Source organism: Centruroides sculpturatus, unplaced genomic scaffold, assembly GCF_000671375.1.
Source record: "Centruroides sculpturatus isolate CEXI.00-Female unplaced genomic scaffold, Cexi_2.0 scaffold677, whole genome shotgun sequence".
In the NCBI taxonomy this organism is placed as follows: domain Eukaryota; kingdom Metazoa; phylum Arthropoda; class Arachnida; order Scorpiones; family Buthidae; genus Centruroides; species Centruroides sculpturatus.
The window spans coordinates 346768-367772 of NW_019385011.1; the positions used below are offsets into that span (position 1 = coordinate 346768).

The following is a 21005-nucleotide window of genomic DNA, read 5'->3' on the forward strand; positions in this document are numbered from 1 at the left end:
AATTATAGTCTAGTTTTGCTACTGAAATTGGGTTGTAGATGCTCTGATGGTTTTCCAATAAATAAATAAGCCTCTTCCGTAACGTGGTCTCTTTTTATTTCCATCCAAATAATGCGGATGAGGTACATTTTGACAAGAAAAACACTTCAACCTTATCAGATATAACAGGAAACAAATTCGCATCGTCTATATTTAGTAACAATTCGTATAAAATGACGTTAAAAGTGATAAAAGATTTTAAAAATAATAATTAATAATTATAAATAATTAATAATTTTACTTTTAACATTTTTCTAAATTACACTTTTAAAATTCTTGTCTGTAATTATAGAAAAATGGGTCGAAATGATGATAGTTTTTTTGGCTACAGAAAATGGTATCAATGTATAAATAGCTTAATGTTAGTAACCAGGGCCTAGTGGGATTGCAATTTATATACAAAAGTAAGGAAGAAAAAGAGGTTAGGGATTCGGATCCACTTAATTTTGTAAATAAATAAATAAATCAAGTAAATCAAGCGCAGTTATATACAAGGTAAACACGGCTTTGCACGTTCTAATTCATCTCCCTCTAATATCTAGTTACGTTACTGTTTTTGGATTATGCAAGGAAATGCACTTGTAAAACACTTGTAAATTAAGTTTTAATTGTTGATTGATTTAATTATTGGCCTACAATTTTCAAATTTTAGCCCTTCTGTTCATCCGTTCTTCGTTAATCTTCGTGTATCTACTAATCTCGTTAATCTCTAGAATGGAGTTAAATACATGAAAATTTAATTTAAAAAAGTATTATATAAAGTTTTCTAGAAATTCTAGCGTGTAAATATTTTGTTTTTATATCGTAATAGATCTTAATTGATACCGCTATTAATGTAGAAATGTGAAAACTAAGCGAGTTCCAAGAGGGTGAGATGGGGAATAGTGGAATAGTTAAGTAGTGTTGAGAACAAAAGCTAAATAATACTTTAAAAATTCCAAGTAGAGATCGCAATTTGTAATGTTTTGAATAGGAATTTTCGACTTTGATCATATTTGTTCTCCAATAATTAAATAAAAAAATATTTTTATCTGGGTACATTAAAGTATAAAGACAGATGTTTTTGTTGTAGATCAATATTAAGTTATTTATTCAACAATAACATTAATTTTTATGTATTGTAGCTCCATTATAAGATATTATCTTAAAAAATGATTTAAAAAATAAAATTCACTTGCAAGTTTATCTATAAATGAATAAATTAACAAAAATCAATTGTATTAAAAATCCAGCAAAGTTGCCTAACTTTTCCGGCGAAAGATATTTACGTTTAAGAAACATTATAACAAATTTTTAAAAAATATTGGAAGTAGGATGATTTTTTTTTTAAATTTTCGGAATAAATATATTTATTTTTCATTAAATTAAAAATTTGTGCGAGTAATAACGTTCATAACTTGGAAGCTTTCTGAGATATGCCCCTCCCAATCTCTTAATATCTCCCGAACCGACGGTCCGATTTTCCTGAAAATTTCTAGAAAAATTTTCCCCTAATACACAAATCTCCCTGCAAAATTTCAGAAATTTTCGACTAAAGGTACAGGATTTATTAAGCTTCAAAATGGGGGAATAAAATCTTGTCCCTCGCACACGCACTAACGTTCATACATACAAAAAAAAAAACCCTCAATTTTTTCAATAATGATAAATAACGATCAATACAACTGATTGATTTAATATTTGCAATTGTATTGTACAATATTTTATAAATTATTAATAAATCTCTTAATAACAATATTGTTTGCATTTGTTTTCATTAGGCACGTGTACTATTTAAATTATTGACTTATGAAAATATACTTATATTAAGGACAAACATTATAAAAAGATATGTCACATATACGTAATGTATTACGTATTTTACGAAAGATTTACATTAAGGAAAATGTCCTATTCGTGTTTGAAAAATCGTTAAAATTTGCAAATGAATTGAAATCTTTTCTGTTTACAGCTCGTACCCATTATTCAATTTTAGAAAAAATACTTTTTCCTGTCATCTCTTTTAGTAACTGATTATAATTAATAGCGAAATTAAGGATGAAATTTCTTCTTAAAATGTCTGAATAGATCTTCAATATTCAAATCCTCTTTTCACTGTCTTAATAATGTATTGTATCCGAGTGTCATTGTTAGGAGTTCCTGTATAGAATTAGATGTAAATATTTGTATATTTTTGGTTAAGAATTTGGTTAATTTGTATTTTATTGACGGAGAAGTTACGCCGTTATCCATATGAAACCTTCACTGTTTCCATCTAGAGATAAAAAAAAAAAAAGAAAATTAAATACTAAAAGTTTTATTTTATACAACGATAATGTCACTTTAACAATTTATAATAAATTGTTAAAGCATCATCATAGAGTTTAGTTAATTTGATACTTCTCTAACTTCCNGACGTGAGGGAAACTTTATTACCGAATTTATGTAATTTTCCATAACTGGAGAAAGAACATTTCTCGATTATTGTTTGCTAATTTGACAGTTTCGTATAGAAAAAAGAAAAAAGAAAATGGCCGATACGTTTTTCTATAGGCGATACTTCCTAAATTGAATTAAAATTGAAGAAAACGTTAACGCTTTTCGAATTTCTGATAGAAACTAATTTCTTTTACAACGTAAGTTCGCTTCAGTGAATAATGAATGATCTTAAACGTTAGGAGCATTCATTATTCATTATGCAAATTTAAATTTTCTCTTTTCTAGTTCGATGGTAGAGAAGTGACTTTAATCTATCCGAAAAACTTTACCAAAGAAAAAGAATTTTTACTTGTAATTTTCTTATGTAAAGATAGTTTTGTTTTCATACAATTATATTCATTCTATTTTTACTGAATTTTATTTCCATTTTATTCCCTTTAAGTTTCCTTATACGAATAGAAATTCAATTAATTATCCCGTACTAATAATAATAATAATAATAATAAAACTTCACTAGTGATTTCTGTGATTTATCCAATTTGAATTTATTTTTTTTATTATTTAAAATTAAAAATTTAGTTAATAAATTGTGGAAGAGTAAAATGATAAAAAAAAAATATAGCCAGGAATATTATAAAAGTTAAGAATGGTAATTTCTAAATGGAATTAATAAGTAAAAATTGGCCGTCTCGTTGGAGAAAAGTAAGAATTACTGATTGATCTGGCTGCATTATCGATTCTAACTTAAGAGAAAGACGGGGGAGGATGTCTTTTAATTAATCAACCTTTCTACGCGTAAGCGGACAGATTGATCACTGAATAATTCCTTCCAATTAATGATTGATCGAGTTAAAACATATTAACCAAGCACATGTTGAATAAAAATCCTTCTGTCATCTTCTCTTATACATAATTCAAATGACATCAACGTAAAGGTTCTCCTTCATCCGTTACAGTTTATCTTAATTATCCGTCCCAATTTTAGTTTAAACTCATGAAAATTTGATCGAACTTTGACGTTTTTCGTATATTTCAACAGTAAAATAAGTGCCACCATTTGTTTTTTGTTTCCCCTCTTCTGTCGAAATTAATTATGTCGTGACGGAAATTGTTTTTTTCCCCCTTTCTTCCTCGCGATTATTCAAATTTTATTCCGAAAACGGAAGAATGAATAAAGTTACGTTCATAAGTCGAGTGGTAAACAAATTTCAATTTATATAACTATTTTTATTCTAGCAAAAAACATGTTTTTCTTTCCTTTAATCATAGAAGGAGAACAAAGAACTAAATAGATTTTATCATTAAATTTAGATACAGTCTCGGTGTATAATACAAGTAATATATAAAGAATCAGTTTTCTGATGCAGAAAAATATACTCTGAATATTCTATTCTAATATTATTTTTATTAAATTTATTACTCGAATAGTAACAATAATAGATAGGATATTAAAGTAAGTTTGTAATATCCTTTCTATCTTTTTTTTTTTTAATTTCGAAAGATATTTTTAAAAATTAAAAAAAGAGGAAGATTAAATTGACCAAAATCAGAGCTCGCAAGGATCGATTCTAATGGGCATTTACTGTACACTACCACGAAACTCGGTACATACAATATATACTATTCGCATCACAGATTTCGTAGTTTAAATTTTCGCCACTAGACGAAAATATGGCGGTTCGGGAACAAGTACAGTTATGTAATATTACGCAAATTAATGTAATTACGTGGCTGGGATATAATAGTGTTTGTCTGAATCGAAGGCCAGCGTAACACAGAATAACAGCGAAATACTTGCATACACCGTTAACACGTTGCTTTAACACGTTTTATTAGATTAATAATTTATATCAGTTATATTACCTTGGTTTTTTTATGACGTAAGTACTTTTTTTAAAATTGTTTCTATGCTAATTTCTCCTTTAATAAAAAAAAATATATATTTTCATTTGATATTAGCATTTTGGAAGAGAAAGAAACTCGATAGTTTTTGACCTTCTTAGATTTTTATCGAAGTGCATTTATAGATGAGCTGTGTCACACATGTGCAAAAGCAGAAAGAAAAACTGAATAAGCCACGTTAACAAATGGAAAAAAAAATATCCTTTGTAGAAATGAGATCTTGTTCTAGAAAGAAATTTTTAAAATTTGTGTATTTTATAAGATAAACTGTTATCAATTTATCAACATCATCTTAAGTTAACCGGTGGAGAAATATTTTGACGTAATAAATGATAGAGAAACCACACAACAACAACTTAGATCAGACAGCTTCTGAATACGAGATGACACTTTACTTCACTCCATATATATTATGTAAAAGTACATCTTTGTTTTCTTTCTAACGTATAATAAGTAGGGTGAATTGGATCAATTTCACTTTGGTTTTATTATTTCGGAAATTTCTTTTACCCATTTAACTTTCCCTACATTTAACTAAATTTAAATGGGAAATTTCTTTTACCCATTTAAATTTAGAAAGGGACTATCGAGATCGATAGTCCCTTTCTAATAATTCCTACTGTCTACCTGGCTTGCATCCATTTTGGGTTAGGTCTTGCCCAGAATGTGTATAACTTCAGACTAATCACACAATACAATTGTACTAAAGACATAATATTACATTAAAATTAATAAACAAGCGTGATATTTCAGTTTATTTCGAGTTTTTCCAAGTACTTTCTTAACTTCTAGAAACTCCAACGTGGTGGCATGGACAAAAGACAAAAATAAAGACATTTTAAAATACCACACTATAATCTTTAGCGTGGTCCATTTTATCCCAAATCTTCTTTAATAAATTATTAACTTTCTGGGATAAATTAAACACTAATATTCGTAAAATGAAGTTCTATTAGTTACTCAGTCAATGCATTTCTCTATGTTATTTGCTGATGTAAATTTGCATAGAAGGTTTTACATTTAGTCAATTAATTTTATAAATTGTAATTAAAATAATAGATTTTTAAGTAACATTTCAAAGGGTGGGAGAGAAAAGATAAATAGTAATTAAATAAATAAAAATTTCGGTAGGAAGACAATGTAGAATTTTAGAAAAGTTAATTTGAAAGGAGATAATTACGCACGTTTCTGACGTGATGTAAAGCATTAATTATTTGTATTTTTTTTTCTTCTATACTTTTAGTTATTTTAAGGCTGTTATAATCCATTTCGTGCTAGATACCGCATTATCCAAGAAGTGGATCCGAATACTAGAACAGTCACCCTGGATCATCTGAGACCCGGAGTCGAGTATCAGCTTCATCTGACAGCCATTTCCACTACAGGATCAAACATCAGTAGCCCAGTAATATCGTTCGTTGCCCCAGATGTCCGTAAGTTAACAAAGAATTGTCTCTTTTTATTTTTATTTTATCTCCGTTCTTAATTGAAAGAATAAATTGATTTTTGAAGAACGAACGTGTTCTCGTCTGGTACGCAGCTAATGATAACAAATTAGATGCGATAATGCGGCATCCTTTGTAATATAACTCCTGTCCACGTCTAAATTATTAGAAGTAGTTTAACAAAAAAGTGATGAAGTAATCGATACAAAACTAACCGAAACTTTCAATTAATAGGGTTTGGGTTAAAATATCATCGCGCTTAATGATCATTAATTAAAATTGTATAAATTAATTCCCTTGAGGGATCGAACGAAATGATAAACAAGGAACGACAAACGTCGATTTTAATCCCGTTTTCTTTTAATCAATTCTTCCATTTCTGTTTTCCCTAATCCTTTCTATGAATAACTTATCCGTAAAAGTATTAATTAACAAAAGAGACGTCCTTGATTAAAACAGCAACCGTTTCATTTATTTGTGTTTTTTTTATTATTATTTTTATTTTTCTTTCCTCCGCAGAAAATGAAAGTACGAGAGAAAAAGAATCTTACGTGGAAGTCAACAATTTTTTAGTGAGAGAAGAAGAAGTTGTTATTGTTGTAATTGTGTTGATAGTGTGGGTAGCGGTCATCATACTATTCTTCAACAAATGGGGTAAAATAAGGATGTTAGAACCTTATCAGCCGGCGTACAGAAGTCAAACTTACACTGCAGTTTTGCAAAAACAGCAGAGGGTGCCCGATTTGAATCCTCCAGAAAAAACTTTGCAGAGATTCACGTCCTTTCCTACGTACAGTAATCACAGGTTTCGTCCTCGTCAAAATTCGGTGTTTGTTACGAGTCCATCCAATAGCAACCCCATCATGCACCAGATTGGGATGCCCAGGAAGGTGAAAAGTGCCGAAGATATTCAATCGCTAGTGGTACAAATCAACTGCAACGACATTCAGTCGACTGCGCTTTGAGTGATTCCATCCATTAAGAGTTAAGTCTGAGTTACATTAACGCCTCGCATTCTGCTATTTATAACAATAAAAAAAAGAAAGAAAGAAAGAAAGATTTGATAAAGTATCAAAGGAGAAGAATAAGCGCCGGTTATTGATTCAATCAGGAAGCAAGACTATTAAAAATTCTTCTTTAATTTTCCAATTATTCCAATCATTTATTCCATTAATTCATATCTTTTTGTACTTCCCCAGAATATTAATAATTGAAATGATGTGCCGCACAATGATTTCCTAAATTTCCAATATCCTAAACTATGTATTTTGCATTCCACGGATATCAGATTTGACATTTCACTAGATACAATGAAATGACAGAATTTCATCAGGAGGTGTCAAAATGTCAAACTTATCCAGGGTTTTTCTTATTATTTTCTAAATAAGAATACTGTTTTTTTTTTTTCTTTTGGTCTTCCGTATGCCTCTGATTTTTCCCCTATTTTATTCATATCTGTTGTGAATTTAGGGAATTTTGTTTACATCCTTAAGTTGGCAAGGCCTTACATAAATGAAAATATCTGAAGATATTCTAGTCTAGGGCCGAGAAGAACAAAAAGTGTACGAGCGAACCAAACCTATTGTGCCATTATCTCCCATTGATCATCTTCGAAGTTGTGTGCGGATTTTAAGAAATGAAGGTCCTCTGCCCATACAAAATGGAAAAAAAAAAGCAATAGCAGCTTTCTTTAATATTGCCTCACGTGTACAGAATCAGCTAAACAATAAATCGGAAGATATTCTTCCATATTTTGCAGATTTCTTAGATATTTTGCTGAAAACCGGTCCACTTTTGCAGTTGCCTATATATTTGTAGTTTTGCATTTTTATTCTACGTTGAAATATATTATAAAAAAATTTTATAATAGTGTACAAAATGTTGAATTTTAGCTAATGAACATTAATAATAGAAGGTAGAGCGTGAATATATCTAAACATAAATTTAAACTTTGCAAAAGAGGAAAAAATTCAACTAAGAATTGGAAAATTGGAAATAAAATTACAATGTATATAAATTTAAATTATAAATATAAATTATACAATATAATATATATATATGCCTAAATCTTGGCATTACGAGTATTTTTTAAAATAAAAAAAATGCATCTTGTATATTATAAAATTTAGATTATAATTAAATACTTAGAAGAAATTCGATCGAATAATAAGGATTTAAGTGCCTGATAGTAATAGCTGCAATGTATCTTGGGCTGTCCGTAAATGACGTCACACAGGAAGAGAAGGAGGAGGTTATGACGTGGGACAAAGTTGGAAAGGGGGGTGGTTGAGCTTCGGTGAACATCCGAAGAGGGGAGATTATGGAAATTTGGACAAACTGGGACAAGGGGAGAGGGGAAGTAAAAATTTCAAGGACGTAATTTATGGACCGCTTCTTATATAAAGAAGTGGGGTGGAAAAGTAGGTATACAGTTGTCATTATGAAAAAAATATATTTATTTTATGCATTAAGGAATATAAAATAATAATAATGATGAATATCAAAGGTCTTTATTTCTCAGATACACAACTGTATACTTACTTCTCACCGTCCTGTATATAATTAGAAATATTTTTATCGCTTAAGCTTCTATAATTTCTACAAAATACTGAATAATTGCTCTATAAAATCGATTTTTTTTTTAAATTTAATAATTATATTTATTTTCAGAAATTTAATTAGAATTAAACTATAGAAACATTGTTAAAACTCGAAGTGAGAAGATATTTATATAATTTTAACACATTACACATTTTCCTTGTATACTTCTATATAATTTTATATATATAAATTTTAATAGATTAAATTACAAAATTTGATAAAGATATTTATTTTTAAAACGGGTGAGTTTATTCGAAAGAATATAACAGATTAAATGCATGCACTTAATTATTCCAATGGACTTCTATGCATTTCTCATTCTAAATGTTCAATTTATATAACTCATAATAAACTATTTATATGTTTAAAACCGTAATTATGTTATAGACGAGTTTCTTTTTAATTAAAAAAAAATATATATATATAAATTATGCAAAAATAACAGTCTAAATATTAAACAAAATCATTCTATATTGTATAAATAATTATAACAGACGTTTTACGGATCTCTTAATATATAAAATTATTTTAAAATATATTATGTATATAAAAATTTAGATACAGTAAAACCTGCCTAAATGGTAAAAGACGTGAGATTCCATCTTATAAAGGTTTTACTATAAAATATAATAAAATAATAATTTATTATTTTAAATCTTTCATCAATTCGGTATGTAATTTATTTATTTAATTATGATAATTTAATTTTTAAACATTTTTTTATTATATATATATAAGAGAGAATTGTAAATAAAATTTTGGCAATATGTAAATTGGTCAATTAATGTTGCTGTTTGTATTAATTATAGTCTAGTTTTGCTACTGAAATTGGGTTGTAGATGCTCTGATGGTTTTCCAATAAATAAATAAGCCTCTTCCGTAACGTGGTCTCTTTTTATTTCCATCCAAATAATGCGGATGAGGTACATTTTGACAAGAAAAACACTTCAACCTTATCAGATATAACAGGAAACAAATTCGCATCGTCTATATTTAGTAACAATTCGTATAAAATGACGTTAAAAGCGATAAAAGATTTTAAAAATAATAATTAATAATTATAAATAATTAATAATTTTACTTTTAAAATTCTTGTCTGTAATTATAGAAAAATGGGTCGAAATGATGATAGTTTTTTTGGCTACAGAAAATGGTATCAATGTATAAATAGCTTAATGTTAGTAACCAGGGCCTAGTGGGATTGCAATTTATATACAAAAGTAAGGAAGAAAAAGAGGTTAGGGATTCGGATCCACTTAATTTTGTAAATAAATAAATAAATCAAGTAAATCAAGCGCAGTTATATACAAGGTAAACACGGCTTTGCACGTTCTAATTCATCTCCCTCTAATATCTAGTTACGTTACTGTTTTTGGATTATGCAAGGAAATGCACTTGTAAAACACTTGTAAATTAAGTTTTAATTGTTGATTGATTTAATTATTGGCCTACAATTTTCAAATTTTAGCCCTTCTGTTCATCCGTTCTTCGTTAATCTTCGTGTATCTACTAATCTCGTTAATCTCTAGAATGGAGTTAAATACATGAAAATTTAATTTAAAAAAGTATTATATAAAGTTTTCTAGAAATTCTAGCGTGTAAATATTTTGTTTTTATATCGTAATAGATCTTAATTGATACCGCTATTAATGTAGAAATGTGAAAACTAAGCGAGTTCCAAGAGGGTGAGATGGGGAATAGTGGAATAGTTAAGTAGTGTTGAGAACAAAAGCTAAATAATACTTTAAAAATTCCAAGTAGAGATCGCAATTTGTAATGTTTTGAATAGGAATTTTCGACTTTGATCATATTTGTTCTCCAATAATTAAATAAAAAAATATTTTTATCTGGGTACATTAAAGTATAAAGACAGATGTTTTTGTTGTAGATCAATATTAAGTTATTTATTCAACAATAACATTAATTTTTATGTACTGTAGCTCCATTATAAGATATTATCTTAAAAAATGATTTAAAAAATAAAATTCACTTGCAAGTTTATCTATAAATGAATAAATTAACAAAAATCAATTGTATTAAAAATCCAGCAAAGTTGCCTAACTTTTCCGGCGAAAGATATTTACGTTTAAGAAACATTATAACAAATTTTTAAAAAATATTGGAAGTAGGATGATTTTTTTTTTAAATTTTCGGAATAAATATATTTATTTTTCATTAAATTAAAAATTTGTGCGAGTAATAACGTTCATAACTTGGAAGCTTTCTGAGATATGCCCCTCCCAATCTCTTAATATCTCCCGAACCGACGGTCCGATTTTCCTGAAAATTTCTAGAAAAATTTTCCCCTAATACACAAATCTCCCTGCAAAATTTCAGAAATTTTCGACTAAAGGTACAGGATTTATTAAGCTTCAAAATGGGGGAATAAAATCTTGTCCCTCGCACACGCACTAACGTTCATACATACAAAAAAAAAACCCCTCAATTTTTTCAATAATGATAAATAACGATCAATACAACTGATTGATTTAATATTTGCAATTGTATTGTACAATATTTTATAAATTATTAATAAATCTCTTAATAACAATATTGTTTGCATTTGTTTTCATTAGGCACGTGTACTATTTAAATTATTGACTTATGAAAATATACTTATATTAAGGACAAACATTATAAAAAGATATGTCACATATACGTAATGTATTACGTATTTTACGAAAGATTTACATTAAGGAAAATGTCCTATTCGTGTTTGAAAAATCGTTAAAATTTGCAAATGAATTGAAATCTTTTCTGTTTACAGCTCGTACCCATTATTCAATTTTAGAAAAAATACTTTTTCCTGTCATCTCTTTTAGTAACTGATTATAATTAATAGCGAAATTAAGGATGAAATTTCTTCTTAAAATGTCTGAATAGATCTTCAATATTCAAATCCTCTTTTCACTGTCTTAATAATGTATTGTATCCGAGTGTCATTGTTAGGAGTTCCTGTATAGAATTAGATGTAAATATTTGTATATTTTTGGTTAAGAATTTGGTTAATTTGTATTTTATTGACGGAGAAGTTACGCCGTTATCCATATGAAACCTTCACTGTTTCCATCTAGAGATAAAAAAAAAAAAAGAAAATTAAATACTAAAAGTTTTATTTTATACAACGATAATGTCACTTTAACAATTTATAATAAATTGTTAAAGCATCATCATAGAGTTTAGTTAATTTGATACTTCTCTAACTTCCATCTAAAACTTAATTGAACTGTCAAATTCATCAAATTAATTATTCATATAATTTAATTTTAAAAATTATATTTACCCATTAGACTTATATATCAAATTAATTTTCATACTGAATTATTATTCAAATTAACTATAAAAATTAATCTTTATACAAAATAATAATAATAATTTTAAAATATAATTATTTATTCTCTTCTCAGAAAGTTTCCTGCAACTTTTCTTCAAAGTACCTTATTTTAATTAATTTTGGCTCATTTAATAATCATAAATAACTGATCAATAGAAGATATATATATATACACACACACGTGTACACTTATGATGCGGAAGATTTGCTGCCTTCCGCATCATAAAGTGGCTATCCAGTTCGAAAAAACTGAGATGTGGATAAAAGAAAACACTTAAGAATGATAAAATATAGACTATATGTTATATATTTTTTTAGGAATTTATCTGAATCGTTAGTAGCTTAATTTTCAGAGTAGGAATGAGTTTTATTTAAAAACAAAAAATTGTAAATGACGAGTAAAATCGTCATTAATTCCGACTCTACTTGTGATACACACGATCCCCATTATCTCCCCATCCTCTCGATCTTTAATCACCAAAATTTAACGGTATCAATCTTCTTAATAAACAAATCTTCCTGGAAAATTTCAGAAATTTTCGACAAAAAGAATAGTAGTTATTAAGCTTGAAAGAAGGTAAACAAAATCGTGCTCCTCATACATATTAACATCCATACATACAGAAAAACACTCAATGTTTTTTGCATTTCTCGACGTTTCAAGGTCTCCTGATTCCAAAAATGTAAAATTTTTTACTTTTTTTCACTTATTTTTTACTCTGTTATGTATAACAGAGCCGGAAAAGTAAAAGTGAAAGGTCAAAATAATAGTCCAGGCTTGGTGGGCCGTAATGAGATTCTACACCTTATATAAATATTAATCAAAAAAACACAATATGTAATTACTTCATAATTTTGACGAGAAGGTTAATGTATAGTAGAATTGTCATTGATAGGAATTCAATTTATAAAAATAGCATCTATTCTCAAGCCACGTGGAATCGTTTGAAAAAGATGGATAGATAATACGTTACGAGTAGCTTTATCTTGTGAAATGAATCACAGAAATATTGACAATATAATATTAGAAGAGACATTAATCATACGAAATAAAACCCACATAAAATCGCTTGAATTTAAATGCTTTACATCCAGAAAGACACAAATGTTTTGAGAAATTTATCTGCCATTGTTAATAGATATAATAATTTACCTATTTGCCATATATTTGAATGGAAAAAAACAACCATAAATCTCTGCCCTCTCTTCTACAGTATTATGAAATTCTTACAATAATACATACGCAAAACACTTAAAAATCTTCTCGCTTCTTCACTAGTTCAAGCAAACATCTCGCTCCTCATCCTAAGGTTATCAGCATCCACAGAATACAAAATGGCGAATGAATAAAAATATCAAACTCTTCCATATTTATTATATGTTCATCTAATGCTTCCGGCAATTGCTTCATTCATATATATATATATATTTTTTTTTAAGAAACCATCAATAGTGTATAACGTACGTGAGCAGTATATTGCTGATATATAACTTATTACTTGCATTCATTAATATAAGCGTATATCACATATAAAACTAATAAGGAATAGAATATTTGTATATTTGTTTTAATTAAAACTTTGATATTAATATACACTTCCAATAGAATCTCTCCATCTCACGACCAAATCTCAAAACTAATCCATACACTATATGAAGTGTATACAATGACAGTAATACTGTAAACATTTAATTTATATATAATTATATACTATATAATTTAAGCTTAAATTATATCGTGTTAATCTAAATATATATATTATTAACTTTATACTATAAACTACGTTTAAATTTGATCTGCAAATTATAAATTTCAGCCCAATAAATTAAACCCTTCTAGCGCTGAAAAAATGGGTTTGAATTGCTATGTTTGTAGGAATTTTTGAATCTCCTAAGTCTCTAGAATACTCTATAAAAATATTATAACTTCATCACCTTTATATCCTTTATAAGCGCGTTAAGATAATAATTTTGGATTAATCCCATTACTCTTCGGTATTACAAGTTGCAGAGAACTACAACATAAAGTCACACTTCTCTACAATATAAACACTGAATGACAATGAAGTTTTCAAGTCGCCTTTTAAATTTATTACTGATAAGAAATTTCGCAATCAGAATTGTTAATTATTTATTTCTTAATTCAACATTCAGATTCAAGACGAAACAGAACAAAGGATATTATTGGAATTTCTTTTTTTTTAAATACAAATTGTCTTATTCCTAAAACAATACTGTTTAATCGCCTGAATTTCAATAGGAAATCGCCGTGTGTATAATATCACTGAATACTATCGCACTCCCACAAGGTGACATTGATTGCAATTGGGGCTAACTTGGTCTTAAAAACAAGGGATGTTGACACGTGTCTCAAGTGCCCCAATGAACGAGTGTCTTTGTATTCATTATTATCACATAATACATCGCGTAGGATATATCAATACTAAGGCGTTATCCTACAGCTCGGTGGGATCTTTGAAGCTTAATAATTGCTGTGCTTTTTGTCGAAAATTTCTGAAATTTTGCAGGGAGATTTGTTTATTAGGGAAATTAATGCTATTAAATTTTGGTAGTTAAAAGTTGACGGGGTGAGGAGATAAAATGGTTCGTGTGTATCTCCAGTAGGATCAGACTTAATGACGATTTTACTCGTTATTAACATTTATAATTTTTTATAAAATCCATCCCTTTCCTCAAATTTAAGCTTTTCATATGTTATACTAATAAAAAAATATATAAATAAAATTTAAATAAAATATGATAACAGATGGCGCCACCAAATATTGCCAGGAAAGTTAAGCAACTCATTGTTGGATTTTAAAGATGTTTTTAGCGTCATTTATTTACCATTCAATTAATTATTGAAATTAAATATATACCATAAATTAAAAAAATAAAATAAAATAAAAATGTCTCTAATTTAACACAGATAATCAACAAAATATTTTTATTGCAGAACTTAATTTGTACTTAAAGCCGGTCTTAAGTACTTGTATGTGACGTCTAGTGTTTTTTGTGTGCAGCAAAATCAGGTCATGTACAGTACAACAGTACAAGCTACACACAGCATTGAGAAGGAACAGAAACAGACTCAAAATCTGAAAATTACATGAAAAACATTAATCTTGAAAGTTACCCCCTTCCTTTTTTAGGGGTCTTCTGAAAAAGATCACGTGATCCCTTCGACTAATAACTGTGTAACGTATAACTTTAAGTATACCTGTACTTATAATGTAATTTAGTCGATAAGCTGAATGGCCGAGCGATTAAAGTGGCAATTTCGTACTCTGGGGATCCAGGATCGATCCAATTTGAGTCGAAAAACTCTGGAAGTTCTTCGGGGGAAGATACGTGGAGCTTCGTTCCTGGCCACCATTTGTGAACCTGGTCGAAGGGCCCACAAATTGGGCAGTCTCATTTGTTGGCCTTATTATTATTATTTTTTTTAATAAGAACCCATCCCGAAGATTTTAAATTCACTTTTATATTATGAGAAATATTTCATTTTAAACGTAATAAAATGAACAATATAATCTTATATAAACTGTCGTATATAGATCTACGATGCAATTTATCATTCTGAAAATATTAAATATCTTTCTTAATTAAAGCACACACACGTGTACACTTATGATGCGGAAGATTTGCTGCCTTCCGCATCATAAAGTGGCTATCCAGTTCGAAAAAACTGAGATGTGGATAAAAGAAAACACTTAAGAATGATAAAATATAGACNTTAGATTATAATTAAATACTTAGAAGAAATTCGATCGAATAATAAGGATTTAAGTGCCTGATAGTAATAGCTGCAATGTATCTTGGGCTGTCCGTAAATGACGTCACACAGGAAGAGAAGGAGGAGGTTATGACGTGGGACAAAGTTGGAAAGGGGGGTGGTTGAGCTTCGGTGAACATCCGAAGAGGGGAGATTATGGAAATTTGGACAAACTGGGACAAGGGGAGAGGGGAAGTAAAAATTTCAAGGACGTAATTTATGGACCGCTTCTTATATAAAGAAGTGGGGTGGAAAAGTAGGTATACAGTTGTCATTATGAAAAAAATATATTTATTTTATGCATTAAGGAATATAAAATAATAATAATGATGAATATCAAAGGTCTTTATTTCTCAGATACACAACTGTATACTTACTTCTCACCGTCCTGTATATAATTAGAAATATTTTTATCGCTTAAGCTTCTATAATTTCTACAAAATACTGAATAATTGCTCTATAAAATCGATTTTTTTTTTAAATTTTCGGAATAAATATATTTATTTTTCATTAAATTAAAAATTTGTGCGAGTAATAACGTTCATAACTTGGAAGCTTTCTGAGATATGCCCCTCCCAATCTCTTAATATCTCCCGAACCGACGGTCCGATTTTCCTGAAAATTTCTAGAAAAATTTTCCCCTAATACACAAATCTCCCTGCAAAATTTCAGAAATTTTCGACTAAAGGTACAGGATTTATTAAGCTTCAAAATGGGGGAATAAAATCTTGTCCCTCGCACACGCACTAACGTTCATACATACAAAAAAAAAACCCCTCAATTTTTTCAATAATGATAAATAACGATCAATACAACTGATTGATTTAATATTTGCAATTGTATTGTACAATATTTTATAAATTATTAATAAATCTCTTAATAACAATATTGTTTGCATTTGTTTTCATTAGGCACGTGTACTATTTAAATTATTGACTTATGAAAATATACTTATATTAAGGACAAACATTATAAAAAGATATGTCACATATACGTAATGTATTACGTATTTTACGAAAGATTTACATTAAGGAAAATGTCCTATTCGTGTTTGAAAAATCGTTAAAATTTGCAAATGAATTGAAATCTTTTCTGTTTACAGCTCGTACCCATTATTCAATTTTAGAAAAAATACTTTTTCCTGTCATCTCTTTTAGTAACTGATTATAATTAATAGCGAAATTAAGGATGAAATTTCTTCTTAAAATGTCTGAATAGATCTTCAATATTCAAATCCTCTTTTCACTGTCTTAATAATGTATTGTATCCGAGTGTCATTGTTAGGAGTTCCTGTATAGAATTAGATGTAAATATTTGTATATTTTTGGTTAAGAATTTGGTTAATTTGTATTTTATTGACGGAGAAGTTACGCCGTTATCCATATGAAACCTTCACTGTTTCCATCTAGAGATAAAAAAAAAAAAAGAAAATTAAATACTAAAAGTTTTATTTTATACAACGATAATGTCACTTTAACAATTTATAATAAATTGTTAAAGCATCATCATAGAGTTTAGTTAATTTGATACTTCTCTAACTTCCATCTAAAACTTAATTGAACTGTCAAATTCATCAAATTAATTATTCATATAATTTAATTTTAAAAATTATATTTACCCATTAGACTTATATATCAAATTAATTTTCATACTGAATTATTATTCAAATTAACTATAAAAATTAATCTTTATACAAAATAATAATAATAATTTTAAAATATAATTATTTATTCTCTTCTCAGAAAGTTTCCTGCAACTTTTCTTCAAAGTACCTTATTTTAATTAATTTTGGCTCATTTAATAATCATAAATAACTGATCAATAGAAGATATATATATATACACACACACGTGTACACTTATGATGCGGAAGATTTGCTGCCTTCCGCATCATAAAGTGGCTATCCAGTTCGAAAAAACTGAGATGTGGATAAAAGAAAACACTTAAGAATGATAAAATATAGACTATATGTTATATATTTTTTTAGGAATTTATCTGAATCGTTAGTAGCTTAATTTTCAGAGTAGGAATGAGTTTTATTTAAAAACAAAAAATTGTAAATGACGAGTAAAATCGTCATTAATTCCGACTCTACTTGTGATACACACGATCCCCATTATCTCCCCATCCTCTCGATCTTTAATCACCAAAATTTAACGGTATCAATCTTCTTAATAAACAAATTTTCCTGGAAAATTTCAGAAATTTTCGACAAAAAGAATAGTAGTTATTAAGCTTGAAAGAAGGTAAACAAAATCGTGCTCCTCATACATATTAACATCCATACATACAGAAAAACACTCAATGTTTTTTGCATTTCTCGACGTTTCAAGGTCTCCTGATTCCAAAAATGTAAAATTTTTTACTTTTTTTCACTTATTTTTTACTCTGTTATGTATAACAGAGCCGGAAAAGTAAAAGTGAAAGGTCAAAATAATAGTCCAGGCTTGGTGGGCCGTAATGAGATTCTACACCTTATATAAATATTAATCAAAAAAACACAATATGTAATTACTTCATAATTTTGACGAGAAGGTTAATGTATAATAGAATTGTCATTGATAGGAATTCAATTTATAAAAATAGCATCTATTCTCAAGCCACGTGGAATCGTTTGAAAAAGATGGATAGATAATACGTTACGAGTAGCTTTATCTTGTGAAATGAATCACAGAAATATTGACAATATAATATTAGAAGAGACATTAATCATACGAAATAAAACCCACATAAAATCGCTTGAATTTAAATGCTTTACATCCAGAAAGACACAAATGTTTTGAGAAATTTATCTGCCATTGTTAATAGATATAATAATTTACCTATTTGCCATATATTTGAATGGAAAAAAACAACCATAAATCTCTGCCCTCTCTTCTACAGTATTATGAAATTCTTACAATAATACATACGCAAAACACTTAAAAATCTTCTCGCTTCTTCACTAGTTCAAGCAAACATCTCGCTCCTCATCCTAAGGTTATCAGCATCCACAGAATACAAAATGGCGAATGAATAAAAATATCAAACTCTTCCATATTTATTATATGTTCATCTAATGCTTCCGGCAATTGCTTCATTCATATATATATATATATTTTTTTTTAAGAAACCATCAATAGTGTATAACGTACGTGAGCAGTATATTGCTGATATATAACTTATTACTTGCATTCATTAATATAAGCGTATATTACATATAAAACTAATAAGGAATAGAATATTTGTATATTTGTTTTAATTAAAACTTTGATATTAATATACACTTCCAATAGAATCTCTCCATCTCACGACCAAATCTCAAAACTAATCCATACACCATATGAAGTGTATACAATGACAGTAATACTGTAAACATTTAATTTATATATAATTATATACTATATAATTTAAGCTTAAATTATATCGTGTTAATCTAAATATATATATTATTAACTTTATACTATAAACTACGTTTAAATTTGATCTGCAAATTATAAATTTCAGCCCAATAAATTAAACCCTTCTAGCGCTGAAAAAATGGGTTTGAATTGCTATGTTTGTAGGAATTTTTGAATCTCCTAAGTCTCTAGAATACTCTATAAAAATATTATAACTTCATCACCTTTATATCCTTTATAAGCGCGTTAAGATAATAATTTTGGATTAATCCCATTACTCTTCGGTATTACAAGTTGCAGAGAACTACAATATAAAGTCACACTTCTCTACAATATAAACACTGAATGACAATGAAGTTTTCAAGTCGCCTTTTAAATTTATTACTGATAAGAAATTTCGCAATCAGAATTGTTAATTATTTATTTCTTAATTCAACATTCAGATTCAAGACGAAACAGAACAAAGGATATTATTGGAATTTCTTTTTTTTTAAATACAAATTGTCTTATTCCTAAAACAATACTGTTTAATCGCCTGAATTTCAATAGGAAATCGCCGTGTGTATAATATCACTGAATACTATCGCACTCCCACAAGGTGACATTGATTGCAATTGGGGCTAACTTGGTCTTAAAAACAAGGGATGTTGACACGTGTCTCAAGTGCCCCAATGAACGAGTGTCTTTGTATTCATTATTATCACATAATACATCGCGTAGGATATATCAATACTAAGGCGTTATCCTACAGCTCAGTGGGATCTTTGAAGCTTAATAATTGCTGTGCTTTTTGTCGAAAATTTCTGAAATTTTGCAGGGAGATTTGTTTATTAGGGAAATTAATGCTATTAAATTTTGGTAGTTAAAAGTTGACGGGGTGAGGAGATAAAATGGTTCGTGTGTATCTCCAGTAGGATCAGACTTAATGACGATTTTACTCGTTATTAACATTTATAATTTTTTATAAAATCCATCCCTTTCCTCAAATTTAAGCTTTTCATATGTTATACTAATAAAAAAATATATAAATAAAATTTAAATAAAATATGATAACAGATGGCGCCACCAAATATTGCCAGGAAAGTTAAGCAACTCATTGTTGGATTTTAAAGATGTTTTTAGCGTCATTTATTTACCATTCAATTAATTATTGAAATTAAATATATACCATAAATTAAAAAAATAAAATAAAATAAAAATGTCTCTAATTTAACACAGATAATCAACAAAATATTTTTATTGCAGAACTTAATTTGTACTTAAAGCCGGTCTTAAGTACTTGTATGTGACGTCTAGTGTTTTTTGTGTGCAGCAAAATCAGGTCATGTACAGTACAACAGTACAAGCTACACACAGCATTGAGAAGGAACAGAAACAGACTCAAAATCTGAAAATTACATGAAAAACATTAATCTTGAAAGTTACCCCCTTCCTTTTTTAGGGGTCTTCTGAAAAAGATCACGTGATCCCTTCGACTAATAACTGTGTAACGTATAACTTTAAGTATACCTGTACTTATAATGTAATTTAGTCGATAAGCTGAATGGCCGAGCGATTAAAGTGGCAATTTCGTACTCTGGGGATCCAGGATCGATCCAATTTGAGTCGAAAAACTCTGGAAGTTCTTCGGGGAAGATACGTGGAGCTTCGTTCCCGGCCACCATTTGTGAACCTGGTCGAAGGGCCCACAAATTGGGCAGTCTCATTTGTTGGCCTTATTATTATTATTTTTTTTAATAAGAACCCATCCCGAAGATTTTAAATTCACTTTTATATCATGAGAAATATTTCATTTTAAACGTAATAAAATGAACAATATAATCTTATATAAACTGTCGTATATAGATCTACGATGCAATTTATCATTCTGAAAATATTAAATATCTTTCTTAATTAAAGTAACTTTAGCAAAGTTGAATTGCTCAACAACTAATTAGAAAACATTTTAAAATTTAATATAATTAATTTTAATTTTTAATTAATTTATGTTGGATGTGAAACGACGAAAACTTTTCAGAAATTAAAATAATGAAATTATAATGGAATTGGTAGAATTTACAATGGAGGATCCACCAATCCCATTCATTTCTGAAAAGTTTCTTGGTGTTACG

The 21005-nt window shown here is 28.3% G+C and overlaps 1 protein-coding gene across 1 annotated transcript; it reads left to right on the forward strand.

Annotated features, from left to right (window-relative positions):
* Window positions 1–4128: 4128 nt before the first annotated feature.
* Window positions 4129–7792, forward strand: LOC111633376. The gene is made up of 3 exons (XM_023377931.1): window positions 4129–4156; window positions 5613–5792; window positions 6324–7792. Exons 1-3 carry the CDS (start codon window positions 4129–4131, stop codon window positions 6767–6769), a joined length of 654 nt encoding a protein of 217 aa, XP_023233699.1. The 3' UTR covers window positions 6770–7792.
* The last annotated feature ends 13213 nt before the right edge of the window (window positions 7793–21005 follow it).